The sequence below is a fragment of the Macaca fascicularis genome, chromosome 14, assembly GCF_037993035.2.
Source record: "Macaca fascicularis isolate 582-1 chromosome 14, T2T-MFA8v1.1".
Taxonomy (NCBI): domain Eukaryota; kingdom Metazoa; phylum Chordata; class Mammalia; order Primates; family Cercopithecidae; genus Macaca; species Macaca fascicularis.
In genome coordinates this window covers 13,741,701-13,769,614 of record NC_088388.1, presented here as the reverse complement: position 1 = coordinate 13,769,614, position 27,914 = coordinate 13,741,701, and the positions used below count along the sequence as shown (strand labels likewise).

Genomic DNA, 27,914 nt, shown 5'->3' with positions numbered 1-27,914 from the left:
CCCTAAGTATAGTGCTCCCAAGTGTACAGCCTCAGTGATTCTTGAATCTCTGCATGGATGCCTCCTCCCCACCTACTCAGCCCTAAAAGTGAAGCAAGAAGGTGAAATCCAGTGCTAACAGTCCATCTTTGGCCAACTTCTAGACTCTTTCTTGTCCTTAGGGACCCGCCATCCACACCTGCTTATAGGGTGGGGGCTGCAGAAGTTCTTCTAATTAAGGTCACATGAGCATGCCAGGCAGTCCCCTGGGGTCTTTTTCAAGAAGTGAAACCTGGTAAGGCAGAAACTTTTTCTGCACCTCCTTCAGCTATGGTAAGTGTTAAACCAAAGTAATTGGAGCGAAGCCCAAGGTAGCGGAAGCTACTGATTTCCTGTCACCTGGTATCTATCAGCGATTTCATCCTCAGGCCTGGACTACCTCACTCACCCTCCCAGTGTGCTTGAGAAACGAGCTGCACCCACTGAACTCTGCAGCCGGCATCCAAATCAGCCCTTGAGATTTGAGGCCTCGGAGACTCACAGGTAAGGCATCAATTTGTTTTCTTTACATGACTTAAAGGAGGTGATGGATAAGGTGTAGAATGGTTTTGAAAACTGGAGGTTCTTGGTCTTAATTCTAGAGTTTCCCTAGTCAGACTTCCTAAAAGTTCTATTACTTAAGGAGGGGTGATGATATCAAGGCTTGCTGCCCACTCACTCCTCTAACCACTCTCCCTCTCAACAATTACCCTATGCAGTCAACTGTGAAATCATTCCACAAAAGTAGTAGATTGCAGCATAGAGATTAAATCATGGTTTCTAAACCACTGGGTTCAAACTGGAGCTCTACCACTTACAAGCCATATAACCTTGGGCAAATCGCTAAACCTCTAAAGGCTCAACTTCCTCATCTATAAAATGGGGTCAATGGTAATACCCACTATATTGTGAAAATTAGAACTAAAATCCTGCATCCCTTAGGACTTCCCAATACCAAATGAGAAAATAAACAGTCATAGCCATAATGAAAAAAAACTCCATTCCTCTTCCTTTAAATGCTTTTGTCTACATTAAATGTAAATATACCTAGAAGTACAGGTGGCTTTACAGGCTAACATTTTCTGGAGGGGATTTGTGGACATCAAGTTGAGCACGAAATCCTGCCTCAAATCTATCACATGGAAAACCAAGAGCGAGAGGGGCCACTGCAGGTGGGAGGTAGCTCTAATGAAGGAAAACAAGGATTAATTTTAATCATGCTATTACTGTTTTCTGAATCCAGTATATAAGTGACTCCCTGTTTCCCATAAAATGGCTTAGTCTCACTGAGAATCTGGTGGAAAGAAATGTTTAATCCAGCATTGTGAGCATTAGTGTGTGTGCGTTTTGTTTGTTTGTTTGTGTTTTAGTGGAGACAAGGTTTCTCCATGTTGGTCAAGCTGGTCTCTAGCTCCTGACCTCAGGGTATTCGACTGCCTCAGCTTCCCAAAGTGCTGGGATTACAGGCGTGAGCCACTGTGCCTGGCCATTGTGAGCATTTGTAAAGCTTCCCTGAGGAAGTAGCTGAGTTTGATGTTCAGCTTAACATTACTGAACTCATAGGGCATAGAAAACAGGTTCCCTCTGCAAGTCTAGTAGGACACAGGATTCTCCGAAGAAAGTAGTTGGTGTCTAGTAAGGAAAGCAAAGAGCTAGGAGCTCTGAAGAATTCCTTGCAAACAGGCAAGGAGAGCAGGAACGCCCTCAGGTGATGAGCATATCTAATGCAGAGTTTGATTGAAGGCAAAGAGGGAGGGAGAAGGAACACTTCAAAGTTGAGAAGGTTCAAGAAAGAAGGTAGAGGACATGTGTAGACCGGTGGCTCTGGTGGCGAGAGTGGGCTATGAGCTTGGGAAGTCATACACGGCTGAATTCCAAAGGCCTGGAGGGGTCAGATGAAGGGTTTCGCCAGCAGGTAATGACAGGCCAGCAAAGGAGTTCAGGCTCAGGAAGAGCATCACTCAAAGCAGTGACTGGGAGCTTGATGTAGTGGCCTTGTGGACAATGGATTGGAAAAGAGAAAGACTGAAGGCAGAAAAGCATGAATGGAAATGAGAAACTCACAGGTTACTCTGGATATAGAAAACAGACCCACATGCAAAATGTGTTGCATAGGTAGAAATGGTATGACTTGGCCACTGACTGACGAATAGCCAAGATGAAGATGGACTGAGAGATGATGGAGCTAAAGTGAAATGTGGTCCCAACTATCTAAACCTTGGTGGCAGGAGAAACAAATAAAACAATCTGAGACATGAGGCCTGAGGGAAGACCACTGACTTTACAGCACAGTCCTCAAAGATAAGTTTCAGTTTCAGTGACCAGCGGAAACTGGTTGCGAAGCATTGAGAAGTGAGTGGGTAGAGAGGAGGTAGGGGAAGAGAGTGGGTAGCAAAGCTTTGAAGAAGCTGCGGTGAAGAAAAAGGGAGCCTGGGCAGTGGCCAAGAACATTGCTAGATTAAAAGAAGAAAGCTTTGGGATTCAGGGGCACCGCAGTACATTTTAGTCATTAAAGGAGTATTTAGCACCTTAGCAAATGCAAATTATCTCATTTTCTCAAAATGATACTTTGAAATGGGGAAGGCAACTATTACCCTAAACTTACGGAGACCACAAGAGGAGCAAGCAAGAGAGCTGAGATTAACTGTCTGCTACATATTGCCAGAAATTGGGAGAGTGAAGGTGCAAAGCAGAAATAATTTCTTGGAAGGGCTAACAGCTTGGTTGGACTGAGATGGGCTGAAAAGCACTAAGGGAAGGGAAGCAAGAGCATTCTTCCTCGGAGATAAGTGCACAGGAGGCCAGAAGGAATAAAAATGCAAAGCAATTTTGAGTGGAAAAGAATGAAGGTGAGGTAACAAAAGTGAGGTAGTTTTAGGCTGGGTGTGGTGGTTCACGCCTGTAATCCCAGCACTTTGGGAGGCTGAGGTGGGTGGATCCCGAGGTCAGGAGATTGAGACCATCCTGGCTAACATGGTGAAACTCTGTCTCTACTAAAAATACAAAAAATTAGTCGGGCTTGGTGGTGGCCGCCTGTAGTCCTAGCTACTTGGGAGGCTGAGGCAGGAGAATGATGTGAACCTGGGAGGCGGAGCTTGCAGGGAGCCAAGATCGCCTCACTGCACTCCAGTCTGGGCAACAGAGCTAGACTCCGTCTAAAAAAAAAAAAAAAGTGAGGCAGTTTTAAATTTCTCATTATATGATGGTACGAGTGGACTTAAAAGTCTATTCAAACCAAAACTCATAAAGGCTGTGAGATCTTCTTCAGTGGATGGACATGAAAACAGGAGTGCCTTTAAAAATAAAAAAACAGGCCTGGCGCAGTGGCTCACGCTTGTAATCTCAGCACTTTGGGAAGCCAAGGTGGGCGGATCACAAGGTCAGCAGATCAAGACCATCCTGGCTAACACGGTGAAACTCCATCTCTATTAAAAATACAAAACATTAGCCGGGCGTGGTGGTGGGCACCTGTAGTCCCAGCCACTCGGGAGGCTGAGGCAGGAGGATGGTGTGAACCCAGGAGGCGGAGGTTGCAGTGAGGCCAGATCGCACGACTGCACTCCAGCCTGGGCGACAGAGCGAGACTCCATCTCAAAAATAAATAAATAAATAAATAAAATAAAATAAAAATAAAAAAATATTTGCAGGAGTTAGTGTGAGTAATTAAATGGGGTACTGACTGATCACCTGAGTCTTGATTTTAACATTCATGCTGATTTGGACACCAGCAAATGTAAAATTTTATTGTTATCCTATTTTGGCTAATGTGGTCCATAACCCCTACTAATCTACCAACTAGTCTTTGAGCATAGCTGTGCATTGGGCACTAAGTCATTGTGAACAATTTATTTTAATGATAAGGCAAAACTGCGAGAATCTACAATCTCCATAGGAGTATGTGGGCTAGTTTTATGTATTTATTAATTCTCATGGAACGAAAGTTTTTCATTACAGAGTCAGCCCACAATGCCATAAATCAATTAATATATTTACCTCTCATATATATGAGATGAGATATATATATATATCTCATCTCACATATATGATATATATCTCATCTCATATATATGAGATATATATCTCATCTCATATATATGAGATATATATCTCATCTCATATATATGAGATATATATCTCTCAATATATATATCTCATCTCATATATATATGACAGAGAGAGAGTTTCCACAAAAAACAAAAAACAGAGAAAGAACTCATGTGTTTGTTTATAAACTATTTTATACAAATATTTAAGTCTTGTAGAAATATAGCTGCCATCGTGAGATACCATTTTAACAGAGAAATAAAATATCACACACACACACACACATAAACACACACACACACATAAACACACACACACACACATAAACACACACACACACACAGCTCTTGTGGTCATTATTGCCATTAGTCACAACAGGCACAGCCCAAGTAGAATTGGCTTACAAAAAAGGTTTTTCTCACCAACAATACAGACACAGCTTTAATCAAGCAGTTGATTAATAAAATGAAATTAAAACAACGGTAGTCCAATCATCTCCTTCAGTTCAAATAACTGATGACTTTTGCACTTTAAGTAATCTTCACTAAAGTTACCCCCTAGGGCGGAGTGTAGTGACTCCCAGCTCATTCTATACTTGCCATACGACCTTCAGAGGTCTGAACCTCCATTTCCTCATCTGCAGAAAGTAGTCAAAATGCCTACTTATGAAGGTGTTGAGTGAGTTGGCAATACCATATACAATATCCCTAGTATGCAGTAGGTGCTCAGTAAACAACTATAACTATCTGGACTAGCCTATGGTACAGCAGAAAAAGCATCAACGTCAGAGCCATGGTGACTGCCTTCTAGCTTGGCTCTGATACTGTGAGGTCTTTACCAAGGCACATTCTATACCCAGACTGCAGTTTCCTCATTTGTGAAATGAACAGAATGGTTTCTGAGGTTTGGACTAGCTCTAGAAATCCTACCTAGTGACCAGTATGCAAACTCTTTAGTGGGCTATATTGAAATATTCCTTTTTGTTAGAGGTCAAAGCAGATCCCCGGGATCGTGTGGCATCTGGCTATCTAGGGCAGGGGCAAAATCAAGTGAGAAACAACCAAAGTTTCTTCTCTTCCCCCTAGCCCATGCGCCAGACAGATAATAATTTTCAATCAATTTATAGTCATTCAAATAGTGCATATACTGGAAGGAGAAAAGAGGGGTTCATAAGGGAAAGGCTGAATTCCTCTTTCTCACAGAAGACAAAGCAGCCTGGTACCCTGGACGCCTCATTTGAGAGATCCAAGTCTTCATTTTAAATCTTTATGATGAAGATTTATCTGGGCGTGGTGGCTCACGGTTGTAATCCTAGCACTTTGGGAGGTGGAGGCGGGCAGATTGCTTGAGTCCAGGAGTTCAAGACCAGCCTGGGCAACATGGAAAGACCCCATCTCTAAAAAACATATAAAAATTAGCTGAGTATGGTGGTGGTTGCCTGTGGTCCCAGCTACTCCAGAGGCTGAGGCAGAAGGATCCCCTGAGCCCAGGAGATAGAGGCTGCAGTGAGCTGTGATCATGCCACTGCACTGCAGCCTGGGCAACAGAGAGAGGCCCTGTCATGAAAACAAACAAACAAACAAACAAATATTTACTAATTTTGTAACTTGGAACAAGTAACCTAACTTCTCCGTGCCCTTGTTTCCTCTTCTATAAAACGCAGGTGATGATTCACTCCTTGCCTATTCTATAAGACTGAGTCTATAAGACTCAGATGAGATGCCATGAATCAAATTTGCTTCTAGCTGTAAAGTAGGTATAAATGTGAGTGACAGTAGTCAGCTGCCTGTTTTACATCACATCTGCAGCTACTCAGCTCTGATTGACTTCAGTAAGATATACTTCAGCCTGCGGTCTAATGGCTGGGATGTGGCGCTGGCTTCAGTAAGATATGTCACCTGAATAGACAGTCTTGATTTCCAATACATCTTACGTGACTTACAATCAGTAAAGACAAGAGCAACGATGTGTCCTCAAAAGAGGGATTTTCAGATTCCAGGAAAGACCCAATCAAGTCCACATAAGCGCTTAACATAAACAACTGAATACTAAGGAAACCCAAGATGAAGATTGAACAGAATCTTAAAATATCTGAGCTGGAAAGGGCATTATTAATTGCCTTCTCACTTCAGAAATGAATAAATCATGAAAACTGATAAATAGCATTTACTACACTCTCCGTCTGTCCTAGGCACAATTACATATGTTAACTTATTTATGTCTTACATCTCAGAGAGGGGTACTGTTCTCATTTTACAGAAGGATAAAATAGAAACTAATGCTCAGTAAAGTACAAAGAAGAACAAGAATAGCAACAAAAATAACTATTTATTCCAACATGGGTTCTTTGCATACATTCATTTCTTCGATAATATTTATTAAGAAGTAACTAAATCCAAGAATTATTTTAGATACTGAACAAGACAGAACAAAATCTCAACTTTGATGGCACTTCCATTCTGTGGGGGAAGAGATAGATAATAAGCAAATAAATAAATAAGGTAATTTCCTAAAGTGATCAGTGCCGTAAAGCAAATAAGATAGGATTTTGTAAAAGACAGCAAATAGGAGTACGTGTTATAGGTTGAGGGTTCAAGGTAGGCTCCTCTAGGAGCTGACATTTGAGCTACACCTGAACCAAAAGACACTAGCCATGCACAGACCATGAGCCCAGTTAAGTGTTATAGCAGCCCATGAGATAAGAATTATTATTACTTCCATTTTACAGTTGAACCTGAGGCCCAGCGAATTTAAAGAACTTGCCCAATACATCAGAACAAATAGAGGAATCACTATTGAAACCTAGGCAATCCGACTCAGGAGGCCACAGTCTTACATACCGCATTAGAAAGCCCTATAGAGCCTTTTTTTTTTTTCTTTGAGATAGAGTCTGGCTCTGTTGCCCGGGCTGTAATGCAGTGGCATGATCTCAGCTAACTGCAACCTCTGCCTCCTGGGTTCAAGCAATACACCTGCCTTAGCCTCCTGAGTAGCTGGGATTACAAGTGCACACCAACACACCTGGCTAATTTTTGTATTTGTAGTAGAGATGGGGTTTTGCCATGTTAGCCAGGTTGGTCTCAAACTCCTGACCTCAGGTGATCCGCCTGCCTTGGCCTCCCAAAGTGCTGGGATTACAGGCGCAAGCCACCATGCCCGACCTAGAGAGCCTTCTTGATGTGACTTGCACAAGGTGGCAGAGTTAGAGATAGAAGGAGGCCTGGAATCGACCCCTCCTGCTTCTACAGATAGTCCTCACCGTACTCTGCAATGTTGCCTCTGGCCCATCATAATGCACAAAGGCAGATAAGCAAAAGGACAAGGACAAGTCCATTGAAAATACATTTTCCAATATTAAAGCACAAGAAAAGCATCCAAGAATAAGAAACAAAGAGGACATGCAGTCATATATGCAAGGTGTTCTCTACAAAGATAAAGTATGCCCCAAACCCAGTTGCCAAGATCACTGGCAGGGACTCCTGGGCCCACATGCTCTTCCTAAACAACCCCTCCATCTCCTTTCTCAGAACTCAGCAGTAGGCCTTGCTTAAGATCCAAGGTCACTCGGAAGAGGCCATGTCTACCCTCAATGACACTCATAGAGGAAATGCTGAGAGAAGCATTCAGATGCATGACACAAGGTAAGACTGCCAAAAATCTTGTTCTTGCTCTCCTCACTTTGTTATTTGTTTTATTTTTAGGAGTTTTGAGAGTAAAATGACAACACCCAGAAATTCAGTAAATGGGACTTTCCCAGCAGAGCCAATGAAAGGCCCTATTGCTATGCAACCTGGTCCAAAACCACTCCTCAGGAGGATGTCTTCACTGGTGGGTCCCACGCAAAGCTTCTTCATGAGGGAATCTAAGGCTTTGGGGGTAAGTCCGTTGCCTTCCATCCCAAGTCATAGGGATTTTCTGGCTGACAGAAGCTGATGCTGTAGGCCACATACAGAATTCAATCCAACCTGAAGAATTGGGACCCAACCTGGTGTGTTCTTTATGTCTAACACAGCGGGCCAAATCAGGTGCATCAGATAAGTCACCGCCTAGATAACCTCTGGGTGATCTTATGTCACCTTTTGGTTTTGGGGTTTGTATATTCAGGGGTCCCCCATCCCAGTCCATTGCCAGAATCCCAGGCATACCTGCTCCCTGGAAATAACCCATGTGGTTGAGGAAACAGATTTGAACAAGAAAAAGACAAAATTCTTGGCACCTCCACTGCTTCCTTTAGGCATTCCTCACAGCTCCAAGTCAGGAGTCAGGGCTTCCAACCTTGTCTTTGCCTGCTAGCAGTGATGATTTCGGCTCATCCATTGCTGCCTCTGTTCTCTCCCCAGGCTGTCCAGATTATGAATGGGCTCTTCCACATTGCCCTGGGGGGTCTTCTGATGATCCCAGCAGGGATCTATGCACCCATCTGTGTGACTGTGTGGTACCCTCTGTGGGGAGGCATTATGGTGAGTAAAAGAATAACAGCCATTTGAGAAATGAGGCAGACAAAAATGTTAAAAGTCTCCACAGGGATATGCCAGACTATTTCTGTGTTGAGGGAAATATTATTGAGTTAAACTAATTAAGAAGACAGGTTGACCAAATTGAGTATAAATCCCATGGTTGAGAGTCAGTGTTCCGGTTTCATGTGAATTCAGAGAAGGGGGCCCTGCATGGGGCCTGTCCAAAGGGACTCACAGGGACTGTCCAAAGCAAGAACACTCCAAAGTCAGTTCTGGTGGGGAGGGTGGCCCTAGACTTTTAGACTAGACAGCAAGATGTTTTGGAAAGCAAGAGGGAGCAGGAGCATCCACTTCTTCCCATCTACTCCTTCTTGCTTACAATTCTGTTTAGTTGCTATGGTACCTGGTGAAATTTGTCCCATCACAAATCAGTCTTATTTTGCTTATCAACAGAGCAGCACTCTTTTGGCTGTTTTATGTACATGTTTTCCAAATCTGTAACCCTGTCTGGGTGTGGCACATAGGACAGTGATGTTTATTTCCCCATGACACTTTTCATAGTTGCCACTGTAAGTCCAGGATTAAAATTTTCCAAACAAGTAGAGATGGGTTAGAACAAGAGTTTCCTCCATTCTACAGCCTGAACGTGAGAAAAGGAAGATGAAAAATAGTCATCATCACTTCCTGTAACAGCCAGTGTTTTAATGGAGTGCCTGTGCCGTTCAGGTCAAGTATTTCTTTCTGCATCAATTCACTCTTCAGAGGTCATCAGAGTCATTTATGTCACTGTGAACCCCCAAAGGGCAGTTCCACAAGTTAAAAACAAAGAAAAACTAAAAATAAAACTTTTAAATTCATGGTATGAGTATTAATTGATGAGGAAATAGGAATTCTGTCTCTTTGGTCTTATTATATTCCTAGTCACAGATCCCCAGATGATTGAGTAAAAGGCATGAATTTAGTGTCACTGAGCCTGAATAAAGGAGAACTATGACGGCCGAAAAATGAATAAAAGTGACAAAAATGGGTGGATGGTTGTGTGAAAGTTGCTGAAAGTGTAGGCTTCTTTCTGACCAGTTATCAATGTTAAAAAGTGATCTCCCTCTCTCCTCTTTCTCCTGCCTTGCCCACCCCTCTCCACCTCCCCCACCTCTCTTTTTTACAGTATATTATTTCCGGATCACTCCTGGCAGCAACGGAGAAAAACTCCAGGAAGTGTTTGGCAAGTAACCATATGTCCTTCTTTCCCACGTGTCAGAGAAGTACCTATTTTTTCGGTTAAAAACTGAGGCCCTTAAAAAGCCAAGGTATCACAGCCTCTCAGCCCTAAAAAGCAAAGACCTTCCACAATGTTCTTGTGATTTTATTCATGAAAAAACTTAGAAGTGAGGTCTATCTGAAGTTTGTTCATGGGAACAGAACTAAAAGCAGATCCATGAAAACCATACCTAGAGTCTTATGAATGTTAAATGCTGTGTGAAAATAATAGACCTTTCTGAAAGTCCTATCATTTCTCCCAGATCACCCTTTAGGAAAATTATCTGATCAATGTCATGATTGATTCAAATTCTAGCTAAGCTATTTTTTGGCCATAACATTGAACAAGTCAGTTTACCTCTATGTACCTCTGAGTTTTCACCTAGAAAGGAAGGGTAACAGTCCTTGCTACCATGTGACGTCACAATGGAGCTGAAAGGCAGTAGAGTGTGTGATGGTGCTTCAGAGGCTATACGGTCTACACTGCGGTCTTGCCCATAAAACCCCTAGCGACTCATCCACATCCAGAGGAAACTGGCCTGCAGAGATGCTGATGCTGTATGGATGAAAAAAGTTTACCAGCAAGTTTGCTCCCCAAAAATTCCACCCCCAACACTGTCTCTTACTAAACTGAGTCACTTTCATAATCAACAAGGGAATGGGTGGATTGAGATGGTTCCTCTCTTAAAGTGGCCTGAAAAACTCAGTTTTGGGGGAAAAACGTTTTACGACATCAAATTATTCTCCAGATACAGCCAGACCTACTGACTTGCCATGTGTAGGTCGTAGAGCCAGGAATGAAATATGTGCAGCATAAAATAATAATCAATAATCTCATATCATTATGGTACTTGTTACTTATATTTTCCTGTTTCAACCTTTTATCATCTTTGCAAGGTAGAACGTTCACACTGATGTTCTCGCACTTATGCTACCCAGAGACATCAGCCCTAATTGTATTTTGGGAGATAGCTAACTGGGGCTGATCGCAGCCCATGGCAGCAGGGATAGGTGTTGTTACTGTTGTTGCTTCTGCTCTTTTAATTTCCATTTATTTGATAGTACAGATCTAGAGGGTTCTAGCTGAACCTTCCCAACCTAGACTTCACAATACCATCCCACTAAAGTGTGATACAAGAACCGTCTTCTCTCTCTTCCCTCTACCTATTTATGAAGGCATATAATAAACTGGATAATATTTATCTTCACCTATTCAACAAATATTTATTGAATGCCTATTAGGATGGTGGCAGTGGCAGTGAAGGAAGTGCAAGGATACAAGATATAGATTCAAGGGTTACTCTTAGAAATTTTGCTTTGTAAAACAGATGGATGGTGAATGAGATAGGGAAGACTGAGAAAAGAACAGGATAGAGACATGATTTTATTTTATAGAGACAAGGACGTTAAAAACAACCAAGAGAACTTCAGTATATTTAGTTGTAGTTGCTTTGTGAGTCAGGGGAGTAGCATTTGGAATTCCCTCCCAGACTATGTTTTCCAAAGGGAAATCAAACCCAATTAATAATCTGTGTCTCCATTTCAGGTCAAAGGAAAAATGATAATGAATTCATTGAGCCTCTTTGCTGCCATTTCTGGAATGATTCTTTCAATCATGGACATACTTAATATTAAAATTTCCCATTTTTTAAAAATGGAGAGTCTGAATTTTATTAGAGTTCACACACCATATATTAACATATACAACTGTGAACCAGCTAATCCCTCTGAGAAAAACTCTCCATCTACTCAATACTGTTACAGCATACAATCTCTGTTCCTGGTAAGTGTGAAACTGGATTGCTCTCCAGGGCGGAAGGATGACTGGTTTATTAAGATCATGAATTCTGGATTCATCCAGACCACCTGAGTTTGCTAGTTATTGTCTATGTAGCTGTGGGCAAGAATTTTAACCACACTCTGCCTCAACTTCTTCAACTGTAAAATGGGGATGGTAACACTATTTATCTAATAGGGTTGTTCTGAGTAGTAAGTAAGTTAATATATACAAAACATTTAGAACAGTGTTTGGTACCTAGAAGTGCTACATAAGCATTGGCTTTAACATCAATTATTGTTAACATCATTAGTGGCATTAATATTTATCATTATATTGACTAAGATGAGCACAGAAGAAATACCTAAGATGTTATGAATGTCTTTTGCCCAAGGACTTTTAAACATAGAGTTTGAAAGAGATTTTTTAAAAAATGCATACCCCAAGGATGAAGAGGTCTCCTCGGCATGATTCCATACCAACTAAGACTGAATGCAATTTAATTTGAGACTCATTACTTATTCTTTCCTATATAGAATTGATTCTTCAACTGATTATTCATACCTTACTTTCTATCAGCAATACACATTAACCATCTGTTGTGTGCTGAAAGATGCTGAAAGATGTGTTTAGAGTTAGGGTTATAAAGACGCTGTCTCCTGTACTAGCAGTTCTCACAGCTAGTCATTACTTGTCTAAAGAATTGACCTCTTAATCATTCAATTATAGTCAACAATAACTTATTGAATATCAACAATGTTCTTTGTGTCATTATTACATTTTTACCTTCATTCTTCTGTTGTTTTTCAGGGCATTTTGTCAGTGATGCTGATCTTTGCCTTCTTCCAGGAACTTGTAATAGCTGGCATCGTTGAGAATGAATGGAGAAGAACATGCTCCAGACCCAAATCTGTAAGTAGTAGCCCCTCTGGCCACAACCTCCCTCTAGAAAATCCACATCCACAAAGGATCATTTATGGAGAATGTAATCTGATGAGTCGTTGAAACTAGGAGCTTGATTTAAAAAAAAAAAAAAAAAAAAAAGGTCATGGCATGTTTCTAGAAAGCGAATAATATCAATAGTAAGGAACGATGTCTTGAAATTTGAAATAAGTCTGTAGTTAGAGCCCACAGTTCTACATTCTGTGCATCGTCATCTTCTTCTTTTTTTTTTTTTTTTTTTTTTTTTTTTTTGAGACAGAGTCTCACTTTGTCACCCAGGCTGGAGTGCAATGGTGCGAGCTCGGCTCACTGCAACCTCCACCTCGTGGGTTCAGGCGATTCTCCTGCCTCACCCTCTCAAGTAGCTGGGATTACAGGAACCCACCATCATGCCAGGGTAATTTTTGTATTTTTGTAGAGACGGGGGGTTCATCATGTTGGCCAGGCCGGTCTTGAACTCCCGACCTCAGGTGATCCTCCTGCTTCAGCCTCCCAAAGTGCTGGGATTGCAGGCATGAGCCACCGTGCTCCGCCTCTGTGCATCTTCTTCTTAACCTTCCCTGCTGCTTGACTTCAGGCTTCCATCCTGATTTTGTGATTCCATATTCAGCGTGTAAAAGCAAGATGGTTGAAGGTTGAAGGCTGACTAAAGTCACTAGTTCTTTGGTTTCATTTTTCAGTATTCCCCTCTTCCCTACTTTTCACCTAATTCCTCTTCCAAGACAATAGGTTAAAGGGCTCCACAAATGGAAATAAAAAGAGACCAATAATAGATATATTACTAACTGCTTCAGAACCAGACTGTTAGATTAAGAATAGAATTTAGAAATCATCACTAATTACTTCATTTTGCATTTAAAGAAAAATAGTATCAAAGAGGGAAAATTCTTCTCCCAGAGTTATATTCACGAAAGGCAAATCAGAACAACAATCTAAACTCCTCTATTACTGCAACGTTCTTTTCCCAATACCACGTGGTCATTCCAGGCACTATGGTAAATGTCTGCTGCCCTTGAAGATTTACTCAGACTTGAGTTTTAATAAGTGATTTGATAAGGATTTAAGCACCTGCAAAATAAATCCTGGCATTTAAAGGCATATAATAATAAGTAGCATAAAAACCAGGAGCTATTTGATAAATGTTTGTAGAGATTGTTGACAAAAGTGTCAATGGTAAAAGTAAAGAATAGTTTGTTTAATTTTGTGTTTTAGAGCGTAGTTCTCCTGTCAGCTGAAGAAAAAAAAGAACAAGTCATTGAAATAAAAGAAGAAGTGGTTGGGCTAACTGAAACATCTTCCCAACCAAAGAATGAAGAAGACATTGAAATTATTCCAATCCAAGAAGAGGAAGAAGAAGAAACAGAGACAAACTTTCCAGAACCTCCCCAAGATCAGGAATCTTCACCAATAGAAAATGACAGCTCTCCTTAAATGATTTCTTCTATTTTCTGTTTCCTTTTTTAAACATTAGTGTTCATAGCTTCCAAGAGACACGCTGACTTTCATTTCTTGAGGTACTCTGCACATACCCACCACATCTCTATCTGGCGTTTGCATGGAGTGACCATAGCCCCTTCTCTCTTACACTGAATGTAGAGAATGTAGCCATTGTAGCAGCTTGTGTTGTCATGATTCTTCTTTTGAGCAACTTTCTTACGTTGAAGAAAGGCAGAATGAGTGCTTCAGAATGTGATTTCCTACTAACCTGTTCCTTGGATAGGCTTTTTAGTATGGTTGTTTTGGTTTTTTTTTTTTTTTTCATTTTCTCCATCAGCAACCAGAGAGACTGCACCTGATGGTAAAGATATATGACTACTTCACAACATTCCTAAACTATCTTTTTTTTTTTTTTTTCCACATCTATGCTTTTGGTGGAGTCCCTTTGGCATCACTGTTTTAAGGACGATTAAAAAAATAACAACTAGGGACAATACAGAACCTATTCCATTTATCTTTCTACAGGGCTGACATTGTGGCACGTTCTTAGAGTTACCACACCCCATGAGGGAAGCTCTAAATGGCCAACACTCATCTGTTTTTGTAAAAACAGCATAGCTTATACATGGACATGTCTCTGCCTTAACTCTTCCTGACTCCCACTCTAGGCTATTGTTTGCATGTCTACCTACTTTTAGCCTTTATGCAAGAAAAGAAAAAAATGACCATAGAAAATGCCACAATGAGGTGCCCAAATTTCAAATAATAATCAACATTTCATTGTATTTATAATTTCCAGATGACAAAGTATTTCATCAAATAACTTCATCTGATGTTCCATGATCAAGAAAACATCCCTGTCTCTATTTTACAAGTAATTCAAAGAGGTCACATAACTTGTAAACAAGAAAAGGTAACTTATCAACAGTCATAACTAGTAATTACGAGAGCCTTGTTTCATAACGAGGTCTTCTTACTCAAATCCTGTGATGTTTGAGATAACCAAATTGTCTCCCCAATGTCTGCATAAATTGTGAGAGCCAAGTCAACAGCTTTTATCAAGAACTTACCCTCTGATCAGCACTAAACAAGCACTGAGAGACACAGAGGGTCAGAGTCAGATTTTACCTATGGGGATAAAAAGACTCAGACTTCTACCACATTTGGAAAACTACTTGCATCATAAATATATAATTAACTGGTAGTTTATATAAAGCAGACACTAAGTGCTATAGACATTCTCAGAATATCCTACTCGGAAACAATGTAATTAAAATGCCAAATCTGAGTCAATAGCTGCCTTACTTTTCAATTCAGATATATTAGTACCTTACTTAGAAATAATGTTAACCTAGGGTGAGGTCACTATAATCTGTAGTCTATTATTTGGGCATTTGCTACATGATGAGTGCTGCCAGATTGTGGCAGGTAAAGAGACAATGTAATTTGCACTCCCTGTGATATTTCTACATTTTTAGAGACCACTAGTGGAAGACATTCCTCAAAATTAGAAAAAAAAAGGAGATAGAACATTTCTGTCTATGTAAAGTTCTCAAAATTCGTTCTAAATTAATAAAACTATCTTTGTGCTCTTTTCTGCAACAGATGATTCCAACATGGGTGTTTGTCTATTCTTCTTTACTCTTGAAACATTAGACCATGGGAGGCTCTTACAGCCTTGAGTTCATATTTACAAAACCCCAATCTAGGTTTGAACTGTGAGGTGTCAGGTCATCAAATATTCATGTCTATATAGTCTTACACAGGTTCCCAAAGACAATGTTCATGGGATAGGTCATTGATAATGGATTCCTTACTCCCAGAACTCCAGATGACTGAAATATATGAGAGAAGTAGGATAGGGCATGGTAGGGGCAGGCCTGAGAAAAAAAAATGAAAGTCAGAAATCTTTAAAAAAAATACAAGATGTTATTTCTATCTTATTTTTTTCTCCATTTCTGAAATATATATGACGATTCCTCTCCAAACCCATGGTTTCTCCAAGAATTTTGAGTCATTTGTACAACCTCAAATAATTAGTTTTGGCTGACCTCACATAAGTTCTTAAAATAGGGGACATCTTTAATGTCTGCTATTAAAGAAGAATGAAAATTCCTATGACCTTCTCTCCGATGATCCCTTTGGCAATATAGAGTCAAATAATAGCATTGGCCAATAGTAAACATGCTTTGCCAAGAAGTGGAAGATATATTCTCCAGTCTTAGTTTTTCCTCTCAATTTGTATTTTCGTAAAAATAATATATCCACAAAGGAAATAAGCTTTGAAAACCCAATTGCACTCATTGACTAGGAGGCTGACATAACTTCTTTTCATTTTCTTCTGGTTGTCTTATAATCTTTGTTTATAATAAGGTGATAAACCATCCCAGTTTGTCTGAATCTGAGGGATTTTTCTGGGATACAAGATTTTCAACGTTAAAACCAAGATAGTCCCAGGCAAACAGGATGGTTGATTATCCTACTTCATAGTAATAGATAAGTTTACTCAGTTACAACCACTGCATAATATTTGCTTTTTACATGTAACAGCATATCATAGATTTTTCCTTATGGATATATAATTTCATAAACATCACTTAATTTCAATTTAGGATTTCATGAATCAATATAAATTTACCATTCCTCTATTATTGGATATGTAGGGTATTTTCTTTCTTTTTACACATCACTTTTGGAGCACAGAAACGATGAGCAAGATACATGTTTCCTCTTATTATTCAAAATGTAGCTTTACATTTAAAGTCTTGTCAATGTCGACCAGTAGGAAGTACTAGCACCTGTTAAAACCCAGAAAATTTATTTTTAATTTCACTTTGACAAGAGAATAGTCAAAGATTCAAAACACAGAAATAGTTACTTCAGATTCATTTAGTATGAGTTCATTTAAGAAATTTGATTTGTTTTAAATTCTTGGTGTATAACATAAAACACTGATGGAGGGGTTCAAATCTGAAATTTTCATAGGTTAAGTCTTCGATACGTCAGTGAGTTTCCTTTTATGGAATACTTGGTTGTGTGTTCTGAGCTAAAAAGTACCAAGTAACAAATGAACATGACAGAATCATGTGGTGGCAAAGTTACAATTATCCTCTATTGACCCCAGCCTACTCAGCAGTGCAAAATGCTGAGCAAGAATAAATAAGTTGTCTCCTCTTAGGGCTGGAGAAAGAGAAATTAGTTAATCAGGTACCTGTTATGGGTAAAGCATTTTGTTAAGTATGGAGGGGTACGGATAAAGATAGGAGAAGCTCCCTGATCTCAAAAATCTTAGTGCCTAATTGAGAATGATATAAGCATATGTATTAAAAGATAACCAATAAAGGTCCAAGAAAACTCAATGGGAAAAGAACAATCTTTTCAACAAACTGTGGTGGGACAACTGGAGAGCCATATGCAAAAGAATAAAATTGGACACCTACCTCACACCATACACAAAAATTAAAATGGAGGCCTAAATGTAGGAGGTAACACTATAAACCTCTTAGGAGAAAACATAGGTACACATTTTGTTACCTTGAAAAGGCAATGAGTTCTTAAATATGACACCAGAGGCACAAGCAACCAATGAAAAAATAGATAACTTTGTTCTTTAAAAAAAAAAAAAAAAAAAAAAAAAAAACAAGGAAAAATAGGAAGGAAGAGAAAAAGAGAAAGAAAGGAAGTAAAGGAAAGAAAGAAGAACACAACTTTACTCCACACTGTTTGGGTTTTGAGGTTTGGTATACTTTGGACTCCCCAGAAGGAATTTAGAATAGGGGTTACCAAATGGATGCACATTAGCATGAAGTGAGAGTTTTCCAAAGCCCTGCTGCCTAAACTGAGCCCAGATGTAATTATTAGAATCTCTGGGCTAGCATTAGGCATTGCGATTTTTAAAAGGTCCCCAGATAATTCCAATTAAATCAAGTCTACCCTAAAGTTGCCTCCTTACATTTTTTTGTTGTTGTTGTTGAGACAGAGTCTTGCTCTGTCACCCAGGCTGGAGTGCAGTGGCACGACCTTGGCTCACTGCAAGCTCCGCCTCCCGGGTTCAGGCCATTCTCTTGCCTTAGCTTCCCGAATAGCTGGGACTACAGGCACCCACCACCACACCCAGCTAATTTTTTGTATTTTTAATAGAGACAGGGTTTCAGCATGTCAGCCAGGATAGTCTCAGTCTCCTGACCTTGTGATCCACCTACCTCAGCCTCCCAAAGTGCTGGGATTACAGGCATGAGCCACCGTGCCCAGCCCGCCTCCTTACATATTTTAAGGTTGGCCTAAAGGTTTTTCTTTACATCATGAACTATAACAAGTGGAGATGTAAACAGGCGGTCACCTACACTTGTGCCAGCCACTAAGTTTTGATCAATCAAATGTAGTCAACTGTTCGAACAGTGATCAAATGAGGTAAATGCCAACCTATAACCAATCCAGCTGTTTCTCTACCTTATTTCCATTTTCTGTACGTCACTTTTCTTTTCCCGTACATCACCTTTCTTTTTCTGTTCATAAATCTTCTTCCATCACGTGACTGTGCTGGAGTCTCTGAGCCTCTGGCTCGAGGAGGTGGCCCAATTCGCGCATGGTTCATTGCTCAATTAAACTCCTTTACATTTAATTTGGTTGAAGTTTTTATCAGTACAGCTGCCTTGAAAATTAGTGATTTAAAAAATAGCATGCATCCTAGGTTAGAATGCTAAACGCCTGCAGAAAACTCAATTCTGCTGAACTGTACTTCATTTTGTTCCGTTCAATGAGAGCCTGTTTTTGAATTTGTCTTTCTCAGAATTTTCGTAATTAAACATTTTCAAGAGAACTCAGGAAAGAAAAAGTCTTTAAGAGAATCTCTCAGTTCCGCATTGGCAAACAAAAGACCTGCAAAATAGTATATCCTAGATGGTTCTTAGGTTTTTGTTTTTTTTTTTTTTTTTGACAAACACCTAATTCAAGTTTATTTAAAAGAAGAAAAATTGTGTGTCTCATGTAATGTCTTAAAGTTTTCTGTCATCTCGTGATGCCTTGCTCCTGTCATCAACTCTGATTCACTGCAGCTGTTTCCTGCAAAACGCAAAAGCGTGACTTCAACAAGTTTCATTTCCTATAAAGATAAAAGTACAGAAAGTTGTGGATAAATCTCTGGGCAACTCTGTCACTGTAGAAGATGATGAAAAATGGTGCCAGAGCTATTTACGCAGTGAGAGCTTTCTGATGCTTTAGGGCTGGGGACTTCTCTTTTCCTTGATCTCACCTGGTTCATGGAGCAATATCGCTCTTGTCATTGATGCTGCACCTCACAGATTTGTTGCTATCATATTGGCCGTTGTAGTTGTTTCCATCAAAGATGAGCAAGAATTGCTTTGAAGAACATTTTACAACACCCAATTGTCAAGGAGTTATTATAAGTGACATGACTGAACCTTAGCTCTAAGTGAACAGAAGTGTCTAAACTGTACCATCATCTTGACTGCTCACTAGTGAGATGGAGACTAATGCATCTAAATTCTGTACACTTCACAAAGGCAGGAATTCTTGTCTATGTTGTTTACTCCTATATACACAGCACTTAGTACCAAGCACATGGAAAGCTGAATTTGTTGAATTTGCTGAATGAATGTAACCCTTTTAATCTAGCTGTGCCTGTAGGCTTTAGACCTCCCACCATCCTGAGGTAGTTGCTCGCCTAGATGCTCCTGCAGACCACTGAATTCTCTCTCTCCTCTCCTTTACAACCAAACATCTCAAAAACAGTCTGCTTTCAAGTTTGAATGCTTTCATATGGCGTTCATTTTTCAGTGAATTACAGTCTGTCTTTTCTCTCTAACACTTCTCTAAAATTGTTTCCCCCAAATGCTGCCAATGACTTCTTAATTGTTGAAACCAGTGGATTCTATTCAATTCTCATTCTGTGCAATCTGTTTTTAACAACACTTCCCTGTTGCTTCCTTGCCTTTTGAGACACATGCCCTTCCTTAGCTTCCAAGATGGGACACTCTTAACTCTCTCTCCTACTTTCTTAGACATGCACAATTTCATCTTCACTAGTTTCATTTTTTCTGACAACCAAATGTGCACATTCCTTACAAAGCGTCACCTTCCCCACAAAACTCTCATCCATTCCCATAACTCAGTCTATCAATTTTAGGTCACTAATTCATGTAATTGCATTTTCAATCCTGTTTACTCATCTAATTTCCAAGCCTGTATGTCTGGGTATTTACAAATTATTTCAGAATGATCTCCTATCTGCAATGTAAAACTATAGAGCTGGTCCAATCTGAGCCCGTGGTCCAATTCCCATACACCTCCTTTTCAGCTTCCTGTCTATCTCCCTTTGCATCCACCCCATTCTCCATACTCACAGCCGAGAGATGTATTTGATTTCTTCTTTTTTCACTTTTTGTATCTAATGAAGTTCCTCATGCACTTTAAGTTTTGTCTACTCTAAAATGTCTCTAAAATCCAACTCTCCTCTTCTTTCTGGTCTTCAATTTAGGTCTAGTTTCTCATTTGCTCCTGCTGTTTCACTTATTTTATAAACGATTAATTGGAATTGTTACATCCCTACTTAGACATCTTGAATGATTTTCCAGTGCTTACCAATTAAAGTCCAGATGCCATGGACATTTAAGATCCTGCATGGTATTGTTTTAACTTTTCTCTACTGCCTTCTCATTACACCCCAATTTAGCCACAGTCTAGCCTGGTTATTCAATTATTCCTCCTGAACACAAACAGAATGTTTCTGTTTTCATCCTGTTTAGATATTGTTCCCCTACATGGAATATTCTTCTCTTTTTTCTCTCGTACTAATTTCTGCCTATTCTCTAAGATTCATCTCAAATCCTTCTTATTCCAAGAGGTTTTCTTCTAATACTCCAAATTTATTGAGCTTCTGCCTGTGCTATATTATTGAGCAATTATTTTGTCCTATGTACTAGGACATTATACTATTATTTAGCTCTTGTGGGCTGACTTACATCACTGGTTATCTTGTAAAATTATTTGTATTGAGATTTGTTTCACACACCATAAAATTTACTCTTTTAATTTTTTAAAGAGATTTTTGAAGAAGCTCCCATACTGTTTTCCATGGTGGCTGTACCCATTTACATTCCCACCAACAGTGAGCAAGTGTTTCCTGCTCTCCACATCCTCTCCAGCATTTAGTTTCTTTCTTTGATAACAGCTATTTTAACTGGGGTGAGATGATATCTCATTATAGTTTTGATTTGCATTTCTCTGACGACTAGTGATGTTGAAAATTTTTTCATATGCCTGTTGCCATTTGTATGCCTTCTTTTGAGAAATGTCTATTTTGCCTATTTTTAAATCAGATTTTTTTGTATTGAGTTGTTTATTGAGTTGTTTGGGTTCCTTATACATACTGTTAATTAATCCTCTGTCAGTTGAATGGTTTGCAAATACTTTCTCCCATGCTGTACGTCTCTTTCTTTTATTTTATTGATTATCTTCTTTGTTGCCAAAAGCTTTAATCCAGCAATTTGACTGCTAGGTATATATCCAAAAGAAAGGTAATCAGAAAATTGAAAAGAGACCTGCACTGTCATGTTTATTGTGGCACTATTCACAATAACCAAGATATAGTATCAACTCAAGTGTCCATGAACAGATGAATGGATAAAGAAAATGGGATATATATAGTATATATAGGAATATTATTCCACCATCAAAATTAATGAAATCATGCCATTTGCTACAATATGGATGGAACTGGAAGACATTATGTTAAATGGAATAAGCCATACACAGAAAGACAAATGTCACATGTTCTCACCAATATGGGGGAGCTAAAAAAAATGATCTCATGGAGGTAGTGAATAGAATGGTGGTTAACAGAGGCTGGGAAGGGTAGTGAGGAGGGAGGGATAAAGAGGAGCTGGTCAGTGGGTACAAAAATATAGTTATATAGAAGAAGTAAGTGCTAGTGTTCAATAGGGTGACTAGAGCTAATAATTTACTGTATATTATAAAATAGTTGGAAGAGTAGATTTGGAACATTCCCAACATAAAGAAATGATAACTATTTAAGATGATGGATATCCTAATTACCCAGATTTAACCATTACACATTGTATGCTTCTATTAAAATATCATATATATGCCATAAACATGTACAACTATTAGGTATTCATAAAATTTGAGAAATTACCTCTTTGTTTTAAAATATATTAGGAAGTTGTACAACCATCACCACTATATAATGCTAGAATATTTTCACCACCCCCAAATGAAACCTAGACTCATTAGCAGTCACTCCCCATTTTCTCCTTCTCCCAGTCTCTGGCAACCACTAATCTACTTTCCATTTCTATGAATTTCTCTATTCTGGACATTTCATGAAAATGGAGTAACACATATATATGGCCTTTTCTATCTGGATTTTTGTACTTAACATGATGTTTTCAAGGTTCATCCATGTCGTGGCATGTACTTCATTATTTTTGATGAATGAATAATGTTTCAGTGTATGCATATACCACATTTTCTTTATCCATTCATCAGTTAATAGACATTTGAGTTGTTCCCACTGTTTGGTTATTATGGCTACGAACATTTGTACATAAGTTTCTGTGTGAGCATATATGTTCAGTTCTCTTGGGTATATACCTAATAGTCGACTTGCTAGGTCATATGGCAACTTTATACTTAGCTTTTTGAGGAAATGCAAAACAGTTTTTCAAAGTAACCACACCATTTTATGTCCCCACCAGCAAATTATAAGGACTCTAATTCTCTTAAATCCCCACCAACACTTGTTACTTTCTTTTTGATGATAGCTGTCTTTGCGAATGTGAAGTAGTATCTTATTGTGGTGATTTGCATTTCGCTAGTGTCTAATGACATTGAACATATTTTCAGATGCCTGTCATGCACATACTGATTGGCCATGTGTGTATTTTCTTTGCAGAAATATGTATGCAAATCCTTTGCCAAATTTTAATTGGATTATCTTTCTATTGTTGAGTTGCAAGCTTTCTTTCTGCATTCTAAATACTAAATCCTTATCAGATATATGATTTGCAAATATTTCTTCCCTTCTGTGGGTTGTATTTGCATTTTATTTATAGTATCCTTTGATGCCCAAAAGTTTTAAACTGAAAAAAATGAATTGAAAGAATCCTTTTGAGGAGATAATTTAATAAACAAGGCAGTTGGTGACAGAAGAGATCCAATGAGTTAAAGAGGGTATGATTAAAATCTTAGAAAAATTGGAGAGGCAATATTTAACAACATTCTGTAGCATTATCTAGGAAGAAGGCACTTTCCACAATAGGTGAAAATGAGAATTGCTTCTTTTGGTGATCATATCTGACTGTTCAATAAGCATGGAATGTTTGTGTCTATGTGCAAAGCAATACAGGGAATTAATCATTGAAGTCTACATTTCAACCAGCAAGAAAGAAAGGAGGACAAAGTAAGGAGACAGAGATGGCAAGAAAGAGCAATGCTCTTCTACTAAGACTCTTCTTTATGAGACATCTCAATTTAGAACTATGCCTATGCTTTAGAGGACTGAAACAGGAGGAACTTGACTTAAATTAATACGAGAACTATATTGCTTTAAAGTAAGGAGAAGGAAAACTAATTTTCTTTTAAATGTACACCATGGGACAGGGATTAGGGTAGAAGCATTACATCCAGTAAATCATTTATTCCTCACCTCAACCCAACAAAGACGGGTATAAACCCATTTTATAGAGGAAGAAATAGAGTTTAAAGAAATGTCACTTCCCAAGGTCACACAATAGAGGAAATGGAATTCAAACTTCAGCCTAATTATAAAATTTTCATTATTTCTCCTACTGTCTTAGGACTAAAAAGGAAAATCTCTCTATCTTCTATCTAAAGACATAACATATTACATTAATTCTTTACTTTTTCCACTGTTGAACATCTTTGAGATCTTACAGTGTCATAGGTTAAATGGCTGAATTTTCTTTCTTGGTGCTATATAAAATAATGGCACTTCTTAACAACAATTACATAATAGATTCAATGAACTACTCAGATATATGACTGACTTTTGATGGAAATTCCGGCAGAGATATTTAAAGAATAATATTAATAAAATAGTTTAGATTTGAATATCCTCTCGGATGAAAATCAGAGGCCCAGAATAGAACATCTCGAAGAGGCAGCTTCTTTTTTAGCTCCATGTTCGTCACGCTTAGATGATGGCACTTCATTCTGAAATATTCTACCTTCTAACACTTGGCAAACGTCACTGTTTACAGATCTTTTGCTTTGCTTTCTGAAAAACAAAAACATTTTATGACAGTACCCACCAACAGAACCTTCCATTCATAATGCAAAAGCTAAGGTGTGTTTGCAGGTTTCCAGTAAAATCAGAGAAGGATCAGGGAGGAGCAAACTTGGCCCCCAAGGGGCAAGGCCCAGACTGCACCTCCTTCACCTTTTACTCCAGAAAGCAGAAACTCGTGACGGGAAGAGGAAGTGAACAGGATGTGCATCTGATGATGGAGATCAGGGCTGGCCAGTCCTGCGTTCCCCAAACACCCTCCCCTCTGTTCCCTAATACGAGGATGGAGGAACTCCATTTCTTCACCCTATCCTCTCAACTCCAGGGGATACCATGAAAGGGGACCATTAAATAAGGGATCAGGACTCTCACCCTTTCCAATGTTTCCAATGCATGGGAATTTCCAGATCTGAGGAAGAGTCTATGAGTGAGTATGACGAGACCACAGTTAGCCCCCTGTATTGGCCAAAATTAAATTATCATGCTGCTACTTTTAAACCAAAGATTGCTTCTTAGCCCCAGAGACCCCACAGACCCTCCCAACTCAGAGAAAGACTTGCTCAAAGGCAGGTTCAAGGATGACTTCTTTTGCAAAGCCTTTCCTCACCAACCACTGTAAATCTTTCTCTCATGGCCTGACTGGATTTCATAATAACTGTGTATTTCACTGGGTCTGACTCAGTCATTAGGAAATAAGTTTCTTGAAGGTAATAACCATTTTTACTCACCTCAGCATCCCCAGTCCCTGCTCATTCAATTCTCTTTGAGTAACTATGTTAGACTTTGTTCTTTAAGAACTTAGTGAAATCATCAACACAATTTCCATTAGCAGCACCACCTCTGTAAAGCACTCAAATTAGAATAAAAGTAAATACGTGCTTTATCTTCTACACAACTTTACTTTCCTTCAAATGGTAAGTATGTGTGGTGATGGATGTGTTAATTAGCTGGATGCAATCATTTCACAAGGTGTACATATATCGAAACAGCGTGTTGTACACCATGAATATATCCAATTTTTCATTTGTCAATATTCGAGAGATCAGCTCTAAGCACTTCAGTTTTTATTCTCTTGGTTCAAATGTGTTGAGAAGGAGGAGGTACTGCAGTTCACTATTTTTAGTTAATTCTCTTTTCTATAAGTTGCTAATACCCTGTCCCCAAAAGCCAACAGGTGAGCCCATTTGTGTATTCCACACAAAAGGCGACTCTCCTTCTCCAAACAGCTACCTGCACCAAGTCTACCTGTGACGATTCTGTCCTCTCCTCCAGGATCCTGCACTTGCCTCTGGTCCCCACATTGACTTGAACCTAAGTCTTGATGATTCTTTCTCCATAGAGATGACAAAACAATGACATGTTTTGGAGTCCTCCTATGTATCAAACATTAATAAAAGTGTTCTGTACACATATCTCACTTCAGCTTCACAATAACCCTTTGGCATAGATACTGTTATTTCTCAAATTCAAAGACAAGTTGACTAAAGCACAGAGAGGTTAACTAATTTGCCTGAGGTCACAACTAGGAAGACAGAGAACAGGCTTCTGAACCTAGGGTGTCTGTAGATTCTATCATATTCTTAACCTCCATGGGTTTTACCTTCCCCGTTTGTCTTTTTAGACACTATCTTTAATCCTTACTACACTGGCGCTTCAACATAGGCTTGTTATTGTCGATTTCTTTTTTTTTTTTTTACTTTTTATTTTGAAATAATTTTACATTCACATACAAGTTGCTAAAATACTACAAGGAGCTCCTAGGTATCTGCCAGCTTCCCTCGTGTGCACCTTGGATATAACCATAGTATAACTGCCTAAACCAGGAAACTGACATTTATATACCACCACTAACTGAACCTCGGAACTTATTTGAATGTCACTAGTTTTTGAACGCACTCACTATGCTTTGTGTGTGTATATATAGTTTATTCATCAAATGTAGAGATTTATGTAACCACCACCATAATTGGATTTTAGAACAGCTCCACCATCCCCAAACACTTGAGGATGTAGATCGTTTCCATCACCAAAAAGAAACTCCCTTGTGTCACCCCTTCACAGTCCAACCCCATGCCTAATCCCTGGCAACCACTGGTCTGTTCATCATCATATACTCTGTCATCTTAAGAATATTCTATAGATGGACTCATAGAGAATGTAATCTTTTCAGGTCACCTTTTTTTCACTTAACACAATGCCCTTCAGATACTTCAGTTCCTGTATCAATAGTTTATTACTTTTTGTTTTTGAGTAGCCCATTGAATGGGTATGTGGTTCGCTTAGCTACAACCTTTCATTTTCTTCTAGCTTCCTATAGTTCTTCTACCAGAATAATCCAGTGATTCTGAAAACACAGAGGGAGGTCTTCTTTTAATTGGTCACGAATGTTAAAAAGCAGAATTCTGGATCCCGTTTGAGGTCCATTGAATCTGAATATCTGAGGGTAAGGACTAGTGTTACAATATCTGCAGTTCACATACTTCAATGTAGATGGTGCAGTATTGATTGCTTTTCAGTTGCATTAAGCTATAGTAGAAACCTATGTTGCTTCCACTTTAATTGGGAATGGTGATGATTAACTGACACTCTAATCACCAAATCCATTCTTCAGAGGCAATCAGTGGTATTGATATCAGATCCTTTTCTAATTAGAATAATACATGTCCAGTTTTTTAAAATAAAAGTAGCTTATGACATAGCATTATTAGAAATGGATTCTCACCTGTGAAATTAAAGACGTTAATATTTTAGAGACACCCTAAACCCTAACATGAACAAGATATAAGAATCTAACAATGTCTGTAGCCTTTACCCTTCCACCCTAAATTTATGCCAGATCTTCAGTTCATCCATGAACTTGGAAGACTCTGATGATAGCAGTCTATTCTTACGAAATCTGGCTTGTACACCCAGTTGAAACTTGCAGGTAGAATAGTACTAAGCAGAGTACCTAAAGGATACAGAAAGGGGCTGACAAGTTGATGGGTGCAGCACACCAACATGGCACAAGTATACATATGTAACAAACCTGCATGTTATGCACATGTATCTTAGAACTTAAAGTATTATAATAATAATAATAATAATAATAATTTTTTTTTTTAAAAAAAGGATACAGAAGCTAGGAATGTGATAAGCATTTTGTACCATATTCACTTATTAGAGCCTAGAATAGTGCCTGGCACAGAGCTGGCCCTCAGTAAGTATTTGGTGAATTTCAAAATGTGCTCTGTTCTTTTATAGCTTTCTACTTTAAATCAGAGTCACAGAACCAAGTAATCCCTGATTAGTGAAATTCAAGGTCTTTAGTGGATAAATACTTTCTCTAGATTCAAAATACTTGACCCAAGGGGGCATACGGTACAAGTATTACTGTAAGATTTCCAACCACTTGTCATTTTCTGAGGTTGCACAGTGTTAGGGGAGAAGCAGAGAGATATGTTTTCTTGCCCTTCCAAGGTTCTGAGTCAACTTCTTGTTATATCAGAAAAAGGAGAATAAAAGAATAACTGTTCAAAACAAGCAAGACTTTTTTTTAAGCAAAGATTAACCATGGAGGACACCTGGTGGTAAAATCCATCACCATCATGTCACAGTTGTTCCTCTGTACCGTACCACACTTGCCACTTGAGGCCACTACTGAAGCTCAGATACTGCACAAATGTGGAGTTTCAAGCCTTGTGAAGAGCCATGCTGT

At 39.0% G+C, this 27,914-nt stretch overlaps 1 protein-coding gene and 1 long non-coding RNA gene across 4 annotated transcripts in view; one reads left to right on the top strand and one right to left on the bottom strand.

Annotated features, from left to right (window-relative positions):
- Nucleotides 1-27,914, bottom strand: part of LOC123568791 (uncharacterized) — a 144,457-nt gene that overhangs the window by 8,598 nt on the left and 107,945 nt on the right. The gene's annotated exons all lie outside the window — the stretch shown is intronic.
- On the top strand, nt 422-15,547 carry MS4A1 (membrane spanning 4-domains A1). 3 transcript variants are annotated; one of them, XM_015434168.3, is made up of 7 exons: nt 422-522; nt 7,764-7,938; nt 8,403-8,522; nt 9,685-9,741; nt 11,323-11,559; nt 12,364-12,465; nt 13,708-15,547. In XM_015434168.3, exons 2-7 carry the CDS (start codon nt 7,780-7,782, stop codon nt 13,924-13,926), a joined length of 894 nt encoding a protein of 297 aa, XP_015289654.1. In that variant the 5' UTR covers nt 422-522; nt 7,764-7,779; the 3' UTR covers nt 13,927-15,547. The 3 variants fall into 3 exon arrangements, with proteins under 3 accessions (XP_015289654.1, XP_073868653.1, XP_073868652.1); XM_074012552.1 differs by having other exon boundaries at nt 9,685-10,334; XM_074012551.1 differs by having other exon boundaries at nt 7,590-7,938.

Excerpts from the sequence above, each read along its gene's own strand:
- MS4A1 (XM_015434168.3), top strand. The coding sequence starts at position 7,780 with ATGACAACACCCAGAAATTCAGTAAATGGGACTTTCCCAGCAGAGCCA. Across the intron at positions 8,523-9,684 it reads CTCTGTGGGGAGGCATTATG|TATATTATTTCCGGATCACT; the intron begins GTGAGTAAAAGA and ends TCTTTTTTACAG. Across the intron at positions 9,742-11,322 it reads AAAACTCCAGGAAGTGTTTG|GTCAAAGGAAAAATGATAAT; the intron begins GCAAGTAACCAT and ends TCTCCATTTCAG.